We start from the raw sequence: 18,892 nt of genomic DNA, 5'->3' as shown, positions 1-18,892 counted from the left end.
CGCCGAGGTAGAACCCGATAGAAGTCCACCGCTTGAAGACGACGAAGTTGATGACGACGCCGAAACAGAAGACGTCGGCTCCTGGGCGAGTAGAAGCGGGGAGTGGAAAAGCAGAAGCAGCAACGACGGACAACCGGATAAAGACAATGATATTGATGACGATTTCAATATCAAGAATTTCCTTCCAAAAGTATGATACAATGAAAACAGATTTGCCAGTCTCAAACATTTCGGGATATTGTATGTACAGTTTTGAGGGCTTATCATTGTTACATGTTTTGGGGCATTTCTTGATGTTTCGAACTACTAAACATTTGTCTGAACTTTTGTCCATTTCCGAGCAGATACGCGCATAAGTCATAGCACGTAAATGTATCTATGGTGTAATGTTAGAATTACACTGTGTTTCATTGCGAGTGATTTTTTAGCTTAACCATCATCATTATGAGAGCTTTCGTACAGTAATGACGATTCCCTATAGGTACGGTCTCTATAACAAAGGTGATTTATTATTGTAAATACTGTGAATAGAACAATACTGTGAATGAGTAGAAGAAACCGGAACTCGGTGTAAGATATCTGTGCTATCGATTTGGAAACAGTTTTAGTAATGAGTTAATTTTTTTACCCAGTACGAATTCATAATCTTTATTTCTTCGTTTGTGGGCATTATTCTGCGCCTAGCGTTCCATACGCGTTTTAATTTAATTTTCTATTTCAGCTTTTGTTTTTTCTGTAATTACTTAGATTTGATACAAACCTTTTCGCATACGTCTTATGCCAAAGCTAAATTGCACAAATTGCTCCCGTTCTGTAATCAACGAATACCGAAATATCAATGTACATATATATTTATGTAATAAAGACTATAATCCAGGTTAATGTAACCATGGTATTTTTATTTCACGCGTAGAATCAGTAAACTGTCAGACTCAACAGCTTAATAAGTGTTTTTTTCTCATCCGTCGGGAAGCGGTGAGTGCACGCAGAAAAGGTCTGAACTTTCCTCTGCATTTATCACTTTTATCAGCGAACTGTCTCGAAATGTAACCAGCGCTTTCCATTGTCTCTCCCTCAAATGAAGGTATAACCATCCATTTATACAAGCACGTATGCTGCGTGCCACAATATATATATATTATAATAACACATAGAATTACATTCTTATATCCTCTTAGATATCTATGCTTATGGAACACAGTTTTTTTATAGTCTGGTCATTCTCATTGCGATTTGTTAACAAATATATCATCATTTGCGTCACTCGAAAAGCCATTGTTTGCTGCAACATCAACAACGCGCTCATCTTCTCAGCGGTCTTAAGCCCCGTATCTTACTTAATCGAGCTAAGACGGCAATTTCGCGGCATAAAATACAATAGAATATTGTCGATGTTCTCAATTGTATCATCAGGTCGGTCCGTTTTTTCCTTCTTTGTTAATGCGTTCCCGAGGTTGAAACAACCTAGTTCAAGTCCTAGCTAGATGAATCACTAATTTCCGTAGTCGTAGCATTAACTCAACAGACACTGCATCTCAACAGATATTACGACGCGATAGCAGCTGCTGCCTAAGGGTCCTTCGTCTTTTTGGTTTCCTTGAGCAGTCGTTCTAACGCCGATGTGCCCTGAGGACCCTTCTCAGGTTTCCATAAAGAACCCCCCTGGGGTCGAGGAGCATTGCCTATACCCCCAGCGCTGGCTAAACCAACCAACGGCAAGAGGGGTGGCCTAGGCCCGTTGGTATGTCCGCTGCCCATCTGCGTCCCCATTTGAGGATTCCATGAGCCGCCACTAAATAATGAATAGGTGTTCGACTGGACGATTTGTCCGGGCATAGCGTTCGGATTGTTAAATCCGAGGGATGTGGGTGTTGGTCCTTGTTGTGGCCTGGTTAGGGAGTGAGTTGGGGGAGGCACCAAACGAAGATCAACATTGTATATAGGAGGTGGGGGTTGCTTAACCAGTTCTTCGATTGTCATCGGATATGTCCCCGACGGATGCATTAAGGCTGGAGCTGGAGGAGGTGCTACCGGCGCAGGTAAGTTCCATTTCGGAGCAGCATTTAATGGTGGCGGTGGCTGGGTGAATGGTATGGTTCCAATTGATCCTGGTGTAACAGGCTCAGGCGGTGGTGCCTGACGTTGGTTCATGATTGCTTGCAAGGCTACGTTTTGTCTTTTCGGTTTTTCGCGACGCGGATCTATGGGCTCATCCACGTTGAAACGAACTGCCGGTCTCAGATCGTCTTTATCTAGCCGTATGCGTTCAAGTTCCTTAACAAGATCATCCTCAGTTGTACACTCTTTTGCGCGAAACTCATCATCAATGAAACTGATGATAGCGCTGCCATCAAGGAATTTCACTTTACACAGCTCTTTACCTTGCTTGACAAACCGGCTTAATCGCAGTTCGGCGGCCTGAGCCCGCGTGAGTCCATGGCTAGCGAATTTTAGTTTCGATTGGACCATTCGTAGAGGGAGAAAACCGCGTAGTTCGAAATCTTCAGGTAGAGCCTCATCTTTCCAGTCGAGAGTCAATTGTCTTGCGAAGGAGTTAAGCACCGTGCGAAGCACATACCAAAGGTCATTGACGGGGTTAATGGACACGTTTTTTGGGTTGGCTAGCAAGGCTTCAAGAAGTAACAATGCTGTGGCTATCGCTGGATTGGCTACAGTCGAACTCACATTTGCCAATAAAACACACCGAAATAGGCCAAATACGAATTCGCTCATCATTTTCGCCGCACCATCTACTTCTACAAGTTGCGCCTCTGTAATCGATTTCTTACCGTAGGTGTTCGCTACCGTTCCGGGGCTTTTAGGTTTTGACCGCGTGAACGTGTACAGCGCCATAGTCGCCATCTGAAGCAGTGTCTGCTCGTCCAACTTTTCGCTGCACACTAACCGGGGCAGCGCTAACATTAGCGTCGATAAAATTTTTCTCGCAAGCGCAGGCTGCTGGTTAAGGTGGACTAGACTAATAAAGTGTAGAAAAGCCCCAGTTAACTCAGCTGGCGCCATTCGACTGTCGTACCTTGACTCCTTTGACATGGGCGGAGAAATTCTGGAAGACTGCTCCTCTTGTATAAGCTTCGAGTACATGCTCTCAAGGTTGGTTACCGCAACAACAAATGGATGACTGACTGATAATGCTCGAACGTACAGAAAGAGGGTGGCTAGCCGATTTCCTTTGGCTCCCTCGAGCAAGCCCAGCTGATTGTACGGATGACCGTTACGGGGCTCGATGTCGACAGCCTGACGGTAGTAGCTCTCGGCCAGTTGAAGGTCGTTTCTGTAACGGGCCAGGTCACCTAGATGTACTAGGCAATATTGGCAGATGTAAAGTACGCGAGATCGTTTTGCAATGCGAATGTGGTCCTGCTCCGATGAAGACGAATCATCTCTGACGTCCATTATTCCTAGACAATCTGGTCCGGGCATCATCTGGAAGGAAACGTGATAAGAAACAAGAGTTTTTATATTATACCTGATTTAATAATACAATAGATAAAAACGTTTAAGGATTTGGAACTTACTATTACATATAGGGGTATTCATTCTACACCTTTCCGTGATGTATATATTTACTAAACACTGAGATACATACACTGGACCGAGTAGCATAAATACTCATATTTTAAGCTAAGTAAACAAAGTCGATATTTTATTGCAGATTCTGCACTATATCCATAAATGCTTAACAACGAAATGTATACTTGATTATGGTAATAACAAACTTTTTCATAATTAAGTTTACTATACTGGTACCGTAATTTCTTATTGCTTAATGTATACCTATATTTCAGATTTGGGTTCACTCACCTAAGATTCCCGTAAACATATATATATATATATATATATATATATATATATATATGAACCGCTAAGTAAGAGGTTTCTTATATTTTAGCAACCAAATGGAATCGGCATGTGTTGGTATCAGTCTGTATCAAGTTATTAATTATTATATGCATTAAGCAATCGTTAACTACGATATAGCCGCATCGCAAGTGTCAACTACTTTAAGCTCAATGATTACGTGATCATTTATAGCTCTGTGGTGTCCACCAGCTCAGGAACGATATAATTGACGTGATATATTTCAGCCAGGTTCTTTTGATTTGGAAAAGATACTCTCTAAACTGGTACCCGACTCACAATATTAATTGGGGCATCTTTCACTCTTTGTTGTCGTCTATTATTTTGTTAATGTAGTAAAATATAAGAGCTTGTTCTCCTGGAGAACGATGAAACATGTATCATATTTTTTTTAACACAGTACTTTTTTATGGAAACATAATATTTCATTCACTGGTAAATCTAATTTAGAATAAGGTTACCAGATTATGTTGTGACCTTTATATAAGCTGCAGTAGTAAACTCATACATTTTTGATTGTTCACTCATACATAGATTAAGCTGTCTAAGTAAGTTTTAGCTGTTAATTGAAGGCAAACGCACTCAACAAGCGCCCAGATCCGAAATACTGACATAAAAACAGATCCGTATAATTTTTTTTCACAGAAGTCAAGCGAACTGTTTCCGATTGATACAAGACTTACCTTAAGCTCTGTGACTCGATACCGTTGTACAAGCCTTTGCAGGAGCTGCAGAAAATATCCACTTGAAAGGTCGATCATCAGACCAAGCTTGAGGGAACCCTCTCGACTTAGACTGGCCTCCTTCTGCAGGGCAGAGATTGATGCCCGAAAGGCCATGTTCCACAGGTCTTGTTCCAGCTTGCGTCCTAGTGCATACTCGAGATCGCTAAAGAGCACATCTTCAATCAGCGAGCAGTACCTGTACACATAGACATACAAATGCTTCGAGTATGGCGCGTAGGATAAATGGCCAGAGGAAAATCTCTTAATATTCTCCTTCAAGGCGAAATTCTTAATGCGTCTATAAGGCAAATAATAAAACGTTATTCCTGTATAGAATATTAGAATATATAAGGTAGTGTATGGAGATAGTACCTATTTTAGAAATTATCTGTTACTCAAATATACACTCTAAAAACGAGTTATATGTATAATACGATCTTGCCATTTTATTCAGCGTAACGAAAATCAAAATACATATTTCCGTGAAGATGAATTTTCACAAAGCATTTTTGAGAAATGAAAGACTGACTTCAAAAATGTGATTCAGTTAGTCTCGTAAAATCTACATACGCTCGTACGTTTATATGCACGAAAACAATTTTGACGTAGTATTTTACTTCTTGTCTTTTGCCAGTAGAGTTACAACAGTTATTAAGGTTTGCTTGGTTAGCGCAGTTGTTACTCTAAAAATATTTGTTTCTTCAACCTAGTTATCAAACAAAGCGCCTAAGCGACATTGATTCCGAAGATCAAGATCGCAACGAATTTTATCAAGCTAGGTAAAAGGATGTCTTATAAATCAAACTCATTACCGAACTTGCCAAAATATAACACAGAAATCTAATCCACACATATGTTAAGTTTAAACCCCTGCGTCAAATCGAGTCGGTAGGGTGTAGCCAGAACAGTAAGTAATAAGGTGTATTTCATTACTCTGAATCCCTAAAGCGATCTTTCTTATGGTCATACGAAGAGCAGGACACTTTTTGATTTTACGAAGGACCACCTTCTGTTGTAAACATCTCTGCGAAATTATACGGATATCAAACTATGTTTATCAAGGGCACATTTACTATTATTAAATCGGTTGAAGAGCTCTCTTTAATCCGATATCAAAAGGCACACAACGAGACAGACGAGCAGTCAGGTGTCCTGTAAGTGGTAGCCAAGTGTCCCGTGGAGTTTTTGAGGATTCGGGTAATGTAATTTCCGCCTTCCACTGCGCCAAAGTCGGCGCTCTTCATTTAAAAAAAAAAGCTGATATTAGAGTAGCGGAAAGACGAACAGGCCGAACTAGTCAATATGAATTCCCTCCTTGACGAAGACATAGCTACGAAGTCGAGTAGTGAAATCAGTTTTTGCGGAATCAGTGAAAAAAGATGCCGTAGAATAAGCCACTGTTGTACCTTTTTTCACTCCGCTTTAACTGCGTTAACAATTTAGATTTGAGTCTTTGCTTCGGTAACACAAAAGGAACTACCTTAATAAGTAATTGCATCTATTTAAATCAAAGCCTTTCCGTTTACAGAAGAGCTGTAATTTTTTCTTCCTGCCTTATGTTTTAACGTCATTGAGAAGTTAATGTCATCGAAGTTGTGTGTCAAATGTGTGCTTATTTAGTTTAAATAATAGCAAAATAAATATGAATTAGGTAATTTAGATGATCTAAAATCAAATGGAATGCTTTCAGTCTACATAGTTGTAAACAAAAATATGTATCAATAAATAATTAGTTGCGTAAAAAATGCCAGAACTGATTTCTTGAAACAATGCCAGGATTTTGTGTATTGCAAAGACATACTACATATAAATTAATTAGAAATTATTATAGTTATATATGAACATTAAACTAATTTAATATTATTTCTCAGAAATTGAAAAACTAACATAGCCTGTCATATCGTTTTTATTTGTTTCTTCTGGCCCAAAGAGTGCCCAATAGTAGAGAAGCACTGCGCTGTGCTTGTGTCTCTTATCCACAAAGACGCACAAAGACGCGTTATTTTATTTCTGAATCTAAACTATACCATCACCAAAACTAAATTTTCAAGAATAGTTATCTCATAATGCTTTAAGCCACTTCCCATAGCGTTGACGTTCGAAACGAAAATAAATCATTCTTTAGCTTTCTCCATCTGAAGACAAATGGATAACAGATTTAAGGATTTGCTTTCAAAAGAAACGCGCTATTACCTCCTAGGGATTTTTCAATTGCAACTTAAGCGATTGCTGTTCTTACACCCGTTAGTAAGCTTAGCTAAGGGATGAATATTTGTCATGTGAAGCTAGAATAGTGCTATTTTTTCAAACTTACTCCTTGCGCAATTCGTGAGTCCCTCCACCAAGGGCGTCCTTCGAAGCGCCCAATTCTTGTTTCGCCCTATCCAGTTTTTGGAGGGCAGTTTCACTTATGCCACCTCGACCTCCGCCACCTCCACCGCCCCCAGTTCGTGGGGCACGATTTGAGGTGCTTCCACTGACACCTCTGACTGCACCAACTGCGCGCATGATGGTTGAAACCGAGGTGAAATTTAGGCAGTAAATTCCACGCGGTCTATTGACCGGAATTTACACTTTTTTCGAGATCTACTTGCTGTTCTAATAGTAGATCCAGTGCGCACCTATTTCGATACGAATATGACCTTGTGGCGCGAGGAGGCTAGTCAGCATTACCGAAAACAAATATACCACTGTGTTTTCTAAATCTATCGACACGCTACGTTAGTACGTCTCCAGATTGTCACGCGAGACAGTAATAAAGAAGCAAATGCTTCTCGCTTAGGCAGAATAAAAAGCTCGCAGAAATACTAGCGTTGTTTCACGGTAGTAACGGTTGAACTCCTCAAAAATGAACGGTTGATTCTTGCTCAGTTTCGAATTTTTCATGTTATTCTTAACAAAATTTAACCCTTTTTTGCTCTTTATTCACCCAAAGACATGTCCGCCGTACGACGCAATTTTGGAATAATTTTGCACGTTCCGTAAGCTCTGCGTCGCTACTTAGCGAATTGACTAGATACTTGTTAGGTTGTTTAGATTTAACCTTTTCTTTCAGCTTGTTCGAACACGATTTGATCTGTGCTAATTTAGTGCGCTGTAGGGGGGTCAGAGTAGCATTGTAAACCGTATAACTGTAGTACAGCAGTGTGATGTAGGCGGAAATTAAACAAACACACGGACGAATGAACGAACGAGGAACCAAAATTGACAGGAAGATCTCGCACAAACCCGTTCACTTTTTTGTTACAATAAGGTAGCAAGTGAACGGCTGAGGAGGAGTAGATAGTAGCAATTAGACGCTGAATTAAACTGGTAGAAGAATAAGACAGGTCAAGACGTCGCTAATGGCCGATCGCCGTTGGCCATCTCCTCCCTAATTGCCCCCGCTAGCAACACTGGCCCATGGTTACTCGACGCCATTTCAAATTGCGGCATGTCGCGGAAACAATAACAAGCACTATGATAACGACAACCACGAGGCCTCAACGGTGCACTCCTGATACAACGATCCCTAACAGCCACTTCTAGCACGAGCAGCGTGTCGATTTAGACCATCGTCACCGCATCATTATTGCCGTTATCACCATCGTCACTGGAATCGAAAAAACACGTGCAATAGTTACGTTATAGTTACTGATCTTATGGAGTGGTGCGAGGCGAAAAGCAAACAACTGCGAATGCCGTCGCCGTACACGCTGTAAACGTCTTTGCAGCAGTTGCTACGCCAGACTCGCGATTTGTCCCCACTCAAACGGATTCTGTCGCTTAGCTAACCGAAGACCCCATCACAGCAGCACCCTCAAATAATGTGTGAAGAGCACAATAATCATAATAACACATTTACGCTGTTTCGATTAGTGGCACGGCGACTGCTGCTGTTGCTGCTGCGGCTGTAGCAACACGAAGAATCGCGACACAACGAAATACGACCGATCGAGACAGATGATCGAGTCCGCGTTGGTGGACACTTGTCGTGGACGCTCATTCGACATTTAGTCATAAGAAGGTAAATAGGTAGTGCCGTTTCAGCTGCTGCTGCTGATGCGGCTGCTAGTGACGCTGTCACCTTTACCTGATGGGGAGACACGGAAAGCAGTTTCAAAGGCAACCAGGCCAAACCCATTTTTGCTTATGTGTAACTGCGTTTCATCGATAGATGAATTGCCATTTAAGACGCCGGTGAGCCTAGTCTAGTTTATACCAGAATAATACGCATAGATTTGTAATGGAGTCAATGAAATCGCGGTGCGCCAGTCGAAATCGAACAACTTAGTTGATACTGAACGGAACCGGGCTGAGAGGGGGACGAAATGACGGGGATGTGAATGGGTGCAAGATGTTAATCATGTTCGAGAATTGGCGGAGAGTTTTTACTGTTAAGCATTGGCACAATTTAAAAAAATATGGCACTTTCTATCGTTATACTGCAGTAGAGGTAGTGTATACATTTTTTTAGTGGTTGAAAAGGTAGTTTAGATAAACGATCGAAATTAGGAGGAGGAGGTTTTATATCTTCTGGTAAAGATCTGCGTATACATTCGCTTTGGAACAGAATTTCGTTTTATTGGCTTCATTTCGACAAAACACACTCAAACCTGCCAATGAAGAGTGCTCATTCTTACGTTGGCCATGCTACATTTAGACTTTCTATTTTTCGATGTCTACATGCTATCGAATCAAAAAAAATTATCGTATAGATAAATGCCTAAATGACACTCTCTTGTTTACATAACGTCGTGTCGAACCGCACGCGGTATCGTCTGCTGCAATACCTAACCATTCTACTAGTGGTATTTACCTTCCGATTCAAATATAATATCGCGCTATTTTTTTGGACGCAGATGTTGGGAAAGAGGATTGTCAACAACAACCCATTCTCGGCCAGAGATCCTACCTTACGACACCTTAACGGTCTACTCATATCACTTCGCTGTGAGTATTATTTTGGGCGCAAACTACCAATGTATTCGAAATTCGTTCTAAAGCGTCCAGTCGCGACTAACAGCGGACTCACTCAACGGCGGAGCGATACCAGCTTAAGTTGTATTTGTTTACTGCTGCTGTGATGGGCGCATTGGTCGCATAGTAGCGCCCCTCACTCTCGCCGTCGCTCGGCTGTTAGCTCTAATGGGGCTCACGCAACCTATGTGTATGACTCTGGTCGCTGTTGGAGTTAGTCGGAGTCGAGCAGCAGGCTGGGTGAGTGCTGCTCCATTTGCGGTTTCAAAGTGTCGGAGCGCTATGCTACCGTCGCATTGTGAGAATGAAGTAGTCTCTCTGTTATGCTGGTGCTAGAACGTGTGGTGATGGATCGCTGTTCGATCTCAGGACCGCTATCGAGATTTCATATTGTGTCAATTCTTGCCACGAGTGAATGTGTTAGACGGTGGCGTGAGTCCAGTGAACGCACCCGCTAGGAGCATTAGCTAGATGAGCCGTTCAAGGACCTTCGAAAGGTCTGCTTTAAAAAAGACCAGTGGTAAAGTGTTTGGTTTTATTTAACATAGAAACGCGCGACAGTTCGATAGAATCAGTTCATAGTATGAATTATTACGAATGTAAATAGAAACGACAGACAACGCGATGTCATAACGATAGTATTATTCACCACAAGTGATAGAGTAATCTGATCGAGTTTTCTACTGTCAACTTATATTGCTCGAAGTGTGATGGTGATGAGGAAAGGCTCAGAAATCAGAAGGCGCTATTTCCGGATCTGCCTCATTGATGGAGTATTGTTTGACTCACGGACTTCTAGTTCTTCGACTCGTTTCGTTGTTATTTCGGGCGACGCTTCGGGTTGCGCCCCGCAGGAGCGGCGTCACGGCATCGAGACAATAGCATTGTCGGCAGGCGTAACAACTGTGAACAAAACAGCCCAAGTAACATCCGCGAATACAGGGGCATTACTGCGTAGCTGAGTACAGGTGTGTGTGTGTGTTTCAGAATAGAATGACTACTTAGTTAAAAAGTTATTGCACGGGTTGATCTAGCAGAACGAATTTGTTTTGCTGTAGGATTATTTTGTGTTCGATTTCGAGCGGCTGAATTGGTTGACAGTGTTCTGCCAGAACGATAACACTATGTAGGCGCGTTGTTGTAATGGTACTTTGTGTTTTGATGCGTGTAAACTTATAAAAAGCTTGTCTGGCCTACGAAGTCGCGGGTATTTACGACGAGTCGAAAAGTGATAATTGCGCATGTGATGTTTTAGCAATTAATTAGTGGCAGTTCACTTTTCTTATTCTGGACTCACAACTATGAATGATCCTGCGATTGTTCCGATAGTCAAACCTCTATGTGATCTATCCGTTCGCTATTATGGATTTAATCGATGTTCGGAGCTGTTAGGCGATTTGCTAGCATATGCCTCATATCGCAATTCTCATCCATCAAAGTCCTGTAACACCATTTTAAAGCAAACCCTCAATTCCATTCACACACATGGGTGTATATATAGGTATATATATGTAGGTACTACCGCCCGAAACTTTATATAAGTTTTCGGGCGGTAGCACCTACTGGTAGAAGTGGCGGGATGTACGAATGTGTGTAGTACTAAACGAATCAATCTGTCCATTAATAACTAGGTAAGCGGCAACTGAGTGGTTAATTTATTTTGTCGCACTGATGCAATATGCTTCGATCGTCGGTGGCTTATTTCAATTAAAACCTACTTACTTCCAGTTCAAATATTCTTTCTTCAATCAGATTCGCCCAAATTTCCAGTGGAGCGGCTTTATCGTTGAATCGCTCCACACTCAGTTCTCGTCCATTCAGTGAGTCATGACAGCGCCAACTATAATCCATGAAAATCTGGTTGAAACCAGTTCGTTGCTAGTTGCTCTCGACAAGTGGTTTGTTTCCTTCTTTTCTAATACCAAAGCAATTTATATATATATATATATATATATATATATATATAATAGATTGATAAATAAAGCGAGTCACTCCCGTTCTTTCTGTCGTTACTGCTGGTACTGGTGAAGCGGCGAAGTGAGGTGCGCTGTCTCTGCGCATCGGTTCAACCCGATGAGAATTTTGCCGCCACCATTTCAACTACTGAATTAGCGTGGACCAGATAGGGGGTGAGACGGGGTAGTGCTCCAGGGGTGGAGGCCCATCCAGGGGACTCTATGCAACAATAACGACAACAATAACAGCAGATGCAGACACAGCAAAGCTAGCTATAGTATTGTAATAACTGCAGTAGCAAACGAAGCATAAGGTACGCGGTTGGTGTCATGGTGGACCGACACGCCGAGATGAGCTATCGTTCTACCGCGGCCTGCACCGTTCACGTCGCTAGTGATTGCTGCTGCTGATGTTTGGTGCACCTGGCGTTTTACTGTCGGTCTGTCGGTCAAACAGGCAGACAAATGGACAGAAGGATGGAGACGCTCCGTCAGCAGCACTCATACCGACAAACGAAGCGGGCGACCAGCACTCATCGTTGTAGCCTCCGATGAATCCCGACGCTGAGAATGGATCGGTACCTGCAAAAAGCCGAGAAATGGTAACTGTTGGCTGTGTGATGTTTGATGAAGGACCGATGTCACAGCACCGCAGCAGCAACTGTGTGCCCCATCTTGGCAGTGCAGCACACCTTGTCGGCGCAAACCACAGTATTCACCGCATTGGCCGTAGCTACCGTTGGATTTAATGCCAACATTAGTAATAGACGATATGGCAGTCTGCCATAAAAATAGTGGCCGCTAGCAGCGTTGGCTCCACTATGGCCCAAGCCACCGCTGTTATACTCCTATCGGAATTTCCTTGTTGTTATTGTTGGTGGAAGCGGTGGCTCTTTGTTGTTGGCGGCTCGACCGTGATGGATCAGGGCGTCAGATCGTCGGACCATCGTCACCCGTCATTCGTTTCCTCAGGCTGGCCGGGCAGTCGCTGATCGGATCGGCCAGTTAGACAGGGAAGTCAAGTTAGAGATAGAGTCAGCGCCTTGCAGCTTTTATCATTGGCATCGGTATTGAGACGAACAAACGCACGGATGGAAACGCAGAAAACAACGGACAAATCGGTAAACTCCGGAAGAAAATCAAGCGACACAGGAAAATTAATCACGGTCATGCTTTATTGTAATAAATAGCGATTGAAGCAGTCGTACGAGGAACCAGCGCCAATTCTGTCTGTGGTCAATATCATGCCAGCGTATACAGATCCGTCAGGCATATCGTATTACTGAGCTAAGCCCATAGTATCTGGTGGTATTAGCCCTAAATTAAGGATACCTTTAGGTAAGTTGTGGTACACAATTTCTGCGTACAAATGCGACGGCGTAGTTTGCCTGAGTGACAACCTTATTAGTGTTAAGTTGGAAACAGCACACTTGTGGCTGCCGGTTCTACAAAGAACGAAAGGGGCTTGTGTGCGCAGGTAGCGGGCAGTGGGGTAGAGCCGAGAAAACCACTCATTACCAGCATACAAGCATAACAGGTGACAGCAGTCATCCAAATGATTACCAGATCACGGGTAGCTCGTATAAGAACATGAACTCGAGCCTTAATCTGAGGAAGAACGCCGATAGCAATCTATTAATAATAATAATAATGCGTTATTAGTATCTACTGGTAATGATATGCGGATTTGAATTAAACTGAAAGTCGGTAGTTGAGAAATGCCATACTCGAGTGAACAGGCCTTTGGATCTACCTTGTTATTAACGATGACAGTATCCTCTAACTGCATTACTTAACGATATCGGTCGACGATGATTTGTCTATGACTGAAATGGCGCCATATTTCCAATTTCATATGGTGTCGTATGGTAGGAACATTATCGAGCTAAATACCTGCTGACCATATTGCAAATGTTTGGAATTTTACTTCTATAGAAAATATTGAACAGTCATTGAGAAAAATTATAAATTTTTCATATTCGATAGTTGTAGCTAGGTTAGTAGCATCTAGTAACAAATGTAGTAGAATACATCTCCAGATGATTCTTCTCTAAAAATAACTATTATATGTATAATCGTTGTTTACAATACAAGCATCATTACACGATAAGATCTAATGATCTCATAAAATAAACACATTACGCATATTCCTACTGTGTTCATCTCACCAGTTACCGAAGTAAATCGATAGCTATGATTCTATATTGTATATTGCGTGTTGCGCAGCGAGCACAAACAACATACGTACATAGGTCCTATTCTTTAGTTCTTTTTTTACCGACTTTTTGTTTGTAAGCTCATTACAATCTGCCCATGACGACATGGTGATATCAAATTGTTAGTCAGGTAAAACAATATCAAAAATTCTCATAGCTCCCACGTAGTTGTTTATGGCTCCAGGGTTGATGAGCAATATTTTAGCAATAATTGTGCTGATGCACAATGATTATTTGTGTGTTATACAATAATGCCAATGATGGCAGTTGCTGCGGAACTCGAATCTACTTTTCTCTCCGTGGCCTCTTTCTTTCTCACGAATTGTCTTTAGAACTGTTTTCCGTCTGGGGCAAAACGGTTGTGGGGTTCTGAGGCGCGGAACTGCTGAGTGATTGCTATAAGTGTGTAATTTAACCTTGCTGCAGCCCCCGTGGCTACTGCCGTTGATATTGTGTAGATGGCCAGTCATTGCGAAACTTGTTTATGCTTAACACGTCAACGGAAAGTCATATGCAGCTGCAGCGTACCGCCAGACGCAGGAATAGAGAAAGAAACTACAATAGGTAGGTAACGGTGGCTCGAGGTGCGTGAAATGGCTGTGGTGAGTGGATATAGAGCAAGGTTCCTCCACCGTCTGGGAGAGCTCGTTTAATGTTAGAAGCGTAATGGCTCTACTGGACGAATCATGGGTAATATATAATAGATTAAGTAGTAGAAGCACATCGTCGATTTTTCTTGGTTTCTCACTATGGACAGTAACAAACGATAGGTTAATAGCACAATAAGTAAGCATTATGCCTAACCTTTAGTGAAACTATATATAGGTGTTATAGAGTCCTTGTTAGTGTTGCTAAATTAAAATTAAATCAAATGAGCCAAAGGTGTTCGCTTCATAGCCAAACCACGTTTTGTGGATATAATAATTTAGTAAAATCATACGTTGGATGAAGCGTCTTACGCCGAATTTTACTGTTTTGATATTATTGTTATTCACAGATGCACTTTTCAACTGATCTAGGTCGGGGGAAGAACCTAAGCCAACTCTTATTATCCACCTTCCTGAAGAGCCTGTATGATCAAATGAAAGGACCGGGAAAATAAGTAGAAACCTTGTGTACAGATAACCTAGGAACATACGAATCAAGCACGTTCTATGTGTAACAGACCTGCCCCCCTCCCCTCCCCGGGCAGTCACAGATTTGAAGCTGGCCGTAAATTTGATTAAGACGGTGGCAATGAAGTTTGGAAGGGAAGGTAGGACAGCAGGCATTGACGTTTTGTGTTTCACCATATCGCTTTCTGCCTATGTAAACCAGTTTCTGTATTCGAGGGTACTTTTCCCTGCGGTGGAAGTTCCACTGCGCACTTCACCGAAAGGTACAAAAAGTCAGTATTGGCCGCATGGACGATCAAACAGTCTCATCGCTTATTCCTCACAATCGCTTTCAACTTATTCGTCTTTAAGATACCCCCTACTGCAATATGTGGGATCCACATCGTTCGGGTAGATATTACTGTGGAGAACCTCAAACAAATGATTGGTGTCAAAGCTTTCTTCTTCAAAAACTACACATAGTAATTTCGTGTACCCGAGTTCGCCTCGCATATCTCCTAACCGATTCGCCTCATATCTCCTAGCCGAAGATATATGTCGTCGTTTTGAGCGCTCAGAAACGGAATTTTTCAGGACGAACCTTAAAGACTAATAGCGAAAACTCGCGAAGGTTGCTGGAGATTTTTTGCTTAGGGTGCTACGACAAACAGTAAGTGGAAAAGGATGAACCAGCTAAACACATATGACGTATTCGCTTTGTCGTGCATGAGCTCCACCGTAGAGTCTAGAGGAAACCAAGTTTCTACTAGTCTGACGGTAATGCAGATCAAAATAGGTAAAATTTGATTAGATTGTTGGAGTTATTAACACATTGGGTTACTCAAAAAAGGCTAGTTCACAAGCAAAATGTGAATCCTCCACTTTGTTGAGCCTTTAGCTGAGGTCTTCATTCCAGTGCATGTCGTGGCGATAATATCTATAGGTTTTCTTACAAGGTTACGTATTTAACACAGATGAAGTTTGCTGATTTAGGAGAAAATATATTCGTTTTCTATTATAATTAAACTTTATTTTTCCAAGGGGTCTGTGATCCTCGCTTTGTTTTTTCAGCTTTGAGAATAAGCGAAATGGGACGCTTACGCTTTACGTGGCTACTTGCATAGATTAGTGGACCACGAGATCGAAATCACAGAAAAATTGGATAATTCGATCCTAAGGGCCAATGTCTCCCGTGAAAGGGTTACCATTCACTGAGAGACTCAGTGGTAGCAGCTAAACGGAGGTCCACAATAATCCTTCTTCTAAGCAGGATACTGTATCGGCTAATAAGTGAAACTGCATGTTATTTTTCATTCTCACCTTGCAAGCTATTCCTATAAATGGGTCAAGACGCGAGTCCCCACAGAGATAGCAGCCTGAGAAGGATTGAGATCGAAAACGCACAAGGAAAGCAAACCCTCTTGTGCACTTTTATTTCCCTCCAAACCGACTTTCTTCAAGTTATTAGCAGAACAGGAATTTCAGTGGTTCTTTTCAGCTTTTCTGATCGTTAACGGCTGCTATTAATTCTTTGCAAACAATTCTCAACTGTCGATATGCAGTGTTTGGACCCAGGTGTGTTTATGTTGTATGATGGAGAAATGGCCGTAGAGGCCTACCCGAAGAGGCACAAGCGCCACTGCCCTCTAGGAACGTTCATTGAGGAATCAGAATCTTTTATAGCCGCTCCAACCAAACATTTCAAAAATAAAGGCTAAGAGTTCACTTTAGGGGATCCTGAACATAAGGAAGTTCACACACACGCGAACATGCATCGTTATTAGGGGCATACTGAAGATGCTTGGAGTGGGTCTAATGCAGCAGCTTTTTTTTTGTTTTTTACATAAGTCTAAATATCCATTTGTAGTAGAATGTTAAATGAACAACGTATTGATAATAGGCATTTTCTTTTATTTATGATGATCGATCGAAAATGCCGCATAACGTTAAAGTGCTATTGACAGTATCGGATCTAATTAGGGAGTAAATCCCGACCCTCTAGTATGCTAGGTCAAATACAATGAGGGTTAGTAGATACATTCGCCGTTAGTGTACAACGTCGCCATTTTTCTTAGCTGTAGTTCGGCATCCAATTCGCTGTAATTCACCATAATAATAATAATAATAATAATAATCACAATTGTGGGCGAAGAAAGTTGCGTCTTGGAGTGGTAATAGTATTTCGCTTTGTTCAAGGCCAGCCAAGTGGTTGAGGAAACCTCGAACGTCTACCTTGATAGTTCCAGCGATATAAATGCTTCGCCAAACCATCTCATGATATTATCACGCCGTAAATACAACAATACATCACGTGCAGACGTGTTTGCATGCGCACATGCACGCATACACATCACGGCTACGGCTACGTGCTATGAAATGCTACAGATGAAGTCCTTTTAGTTAGACGAAGGGTCTCGTATTTCGGGATAAACCGTTTACGGCTGTTAATAAAATAGTTGCTGGTACTACTCTGAGGATTCTAATTATATATAAGGTATGAGAAGAAAGATAAGAGAATATATAGGGGAGAGAGAGAGAGAGAGAGAGAGAGAGAGAGTGAGAGAGTGAGAGCTAGAGTATGCACAGTGTTGATATAATAAACAGATGGGTACAACAGAGTCAAAAAACATTGTAAGCAGAGCCTTGTGGAATAACGATAGATTCTCTATGACAGATCACTCCCCAGGGACCGTGATGCAAAATATGTATAATGGGCAAATATACGTATTGATATGTTGAGATTAAGCAACAGACGTGCGGTTTTGATATCTGCTGTTAACACTATTCATGTGTTGTTATATAAAAAAAAAAAGCAAAGACTTTTGATAAATCACATCAGATCATCTGTAACCAGTTGCAATGTATGAGAAGTAAATAGAAGTGTCACTCTTACTATAATAAGTTTACTACAATTGTTTTGCCAGAAAAATATTAGTTCGTTACCCTCAGTGTCCAGTTCATAGTCACTTGAAGCTTGGACTATTTACCTATTTTATTTTCGTCCTTTTTAGCAAATATAGCGCGCTATTTCTTAATTGGCCAAAACCGACAGCATTTTTTAGACATTTTTTTCATTTTCATTTCAGCATTTAAACATTTACAAGAGTGCGACCCAGCTCCAAACGATCTACAGAAGTGATTATCAATCCCAGATTTCTCATACATAGTATCTATTACTACTAAGGTCATGTCTCTTTATCAAATCACATTATTGTTTTCAATCATATAATAACGAAAACTTAAATTGCGCTCGTTACCTTCTTCACTATCAACAAGGCGATACTGGTAATGTCCTAAACGTCCATTGTAATACAACTATTTAGTCTACTTGGTTCTATTAAGCTCACTGAGCTTGTCATGGCAATGGAGTTAAGAAATCAAGGCAGTGTTAACAGCGGATGGCCAGAGGATCCAAAGGATATTACAGCACGCGCATTCGGCATGACTAGAGCGATATTATGATTCTGAGCTATCAGCCTGTAGAAAACCTCAGATCCTTGATATGGCGTAAACAGTTCCTCTGTAAAAACCTGTCCATGTTCATCGTTCTTATGTCCCGCTGTTGTGAAGCAAAAGCGGTCACTGACTATGGGCAAATAGTGAGCCTTCCCAGGGTAATTGTTGTCGACTGGGTACTTGTTGGTCTGTGTCTGCTTCTATGAAAAAGAGCTTAAAGGGTACTTTATACGTGGAGACGCCTTTGTAGAGAACAGAACTAGCAAAGTGAAAGAGTTGCCGGTGTACAGCTGGGAGCATATGTGTGTATTATCTATCAATAAAACTGACTCGGTAATGGAAATGAATCGGGCAGGTGATGTTTGCAAATAGGTTAACTAATCGATATCCATCCATTATGACAACCGAATTAATTACAGCCATATATTTTTGCGAAGGTCCAAGCAAAGGTATTGCCGGTAACAATAATAGCAATAATAATGATTATTGTTACAAATTATATGTTCAGATTATAGTATTGTTACTATGGAATTTTATGTTTTCCGTAATGCAATTCACACGCTTTGACATAACTTGTAAGGCTAACTTCAAAAGATGTGCTTTCGACC

The 18,892-nt window shown here is 41.5% G+C and overlaps 2 protein-coding genes across 14 annotated transcripts in view; one reads left to right on the top strand and one right to left on the bottom strand.

The window, feature by feature from the left end:
- Positions 1-878: 878 nt before the first annotated feature.
- On the bottom strand, positions 879-8,600 carry LOC111248792 (nonsense-mediated mRNA decay factor SMG7-like). 3 transcript variants are annotated; one of them, XM_086989077.1, is made up of 4 exons: positions 8,449-8,600; positions 6,919-8,196; positions 4,563-4,902; positions 879-3,444 (listed from the first exon to the last, which is right to left on the bottom strand). In XM_086989077.1, exons 2-4 carry the CDS (start codon positions 7,110-7,112, stop codon positions 1,570-1,572), a joined length of 2,409 nt encoding a protein of 802 aa, XP_086845203.1. In that variant the 5' UTR covers positions 7,113-8,196; positions 8,449-8,600; the 3' UTR covers positions 879-1,569. The 3 variants fall into 3 exon arrangements, with proteins under 3 accessions (XP_086845203.1, XP_086845202.1, XP_022657470.1); XM_086989076.1 differs by having other exon boundaries at positions 6,919-8,592; XM_022801735.2 differs by having other exon boundaries at positions 4,563-4,800; positions 6,919-8,590.
- Positions 8,601-9,478: 878 nt separating this feature from the next.
- LOC111249758 (uncharacterized) overlaps positions 9,479-18,892 on the top strand; it is a 95,796-nt gene continuing 86,382 nt past the window's right edge. Inside the window, exons 1-2 of one of the 11 annotated variants that reach the window (XM_022804042.2) lie at positions 9,479-9,536; positions 10,270-10,531. Coding sequence is in view for 1 of the 11 variants with exons in the window: in XM_086989082.1 (XP_086845208.1) it covers positions 10,035-10,083 (49 nt within the window). In the remaining 10 variants the exon portion in view is untranslated. Of the gene's footprint in view, positions 9,537-9,676; positions 10,532-18,892 lie in introns of those variants that run through there. The other 10 variants (XM_022804044.2, XM_022804041.2, XM_022804043.2 and 7 more) reach the window with 10 other exon arrangements.

The sequence above is a fragment of the Varroa destructor genome, unplaced genomic scaffold, assembly GCF_002443255.2.
Source record: "Varroa destructor unplaced genomic scaffold, Vdes_3.0 BEIS01000004.1, whole genome shotgun sequence".
Taxonomy (NCBI): domain Eukaryota; kingdom Metazoa; phylum Arthropoda; class Arachnida; order Mesostigmata; family Varroidae; genus Varroa; species Varroa destructor.
This window is presented reverse-complemented; position numbering and strand designations above follow the sequence as displayed.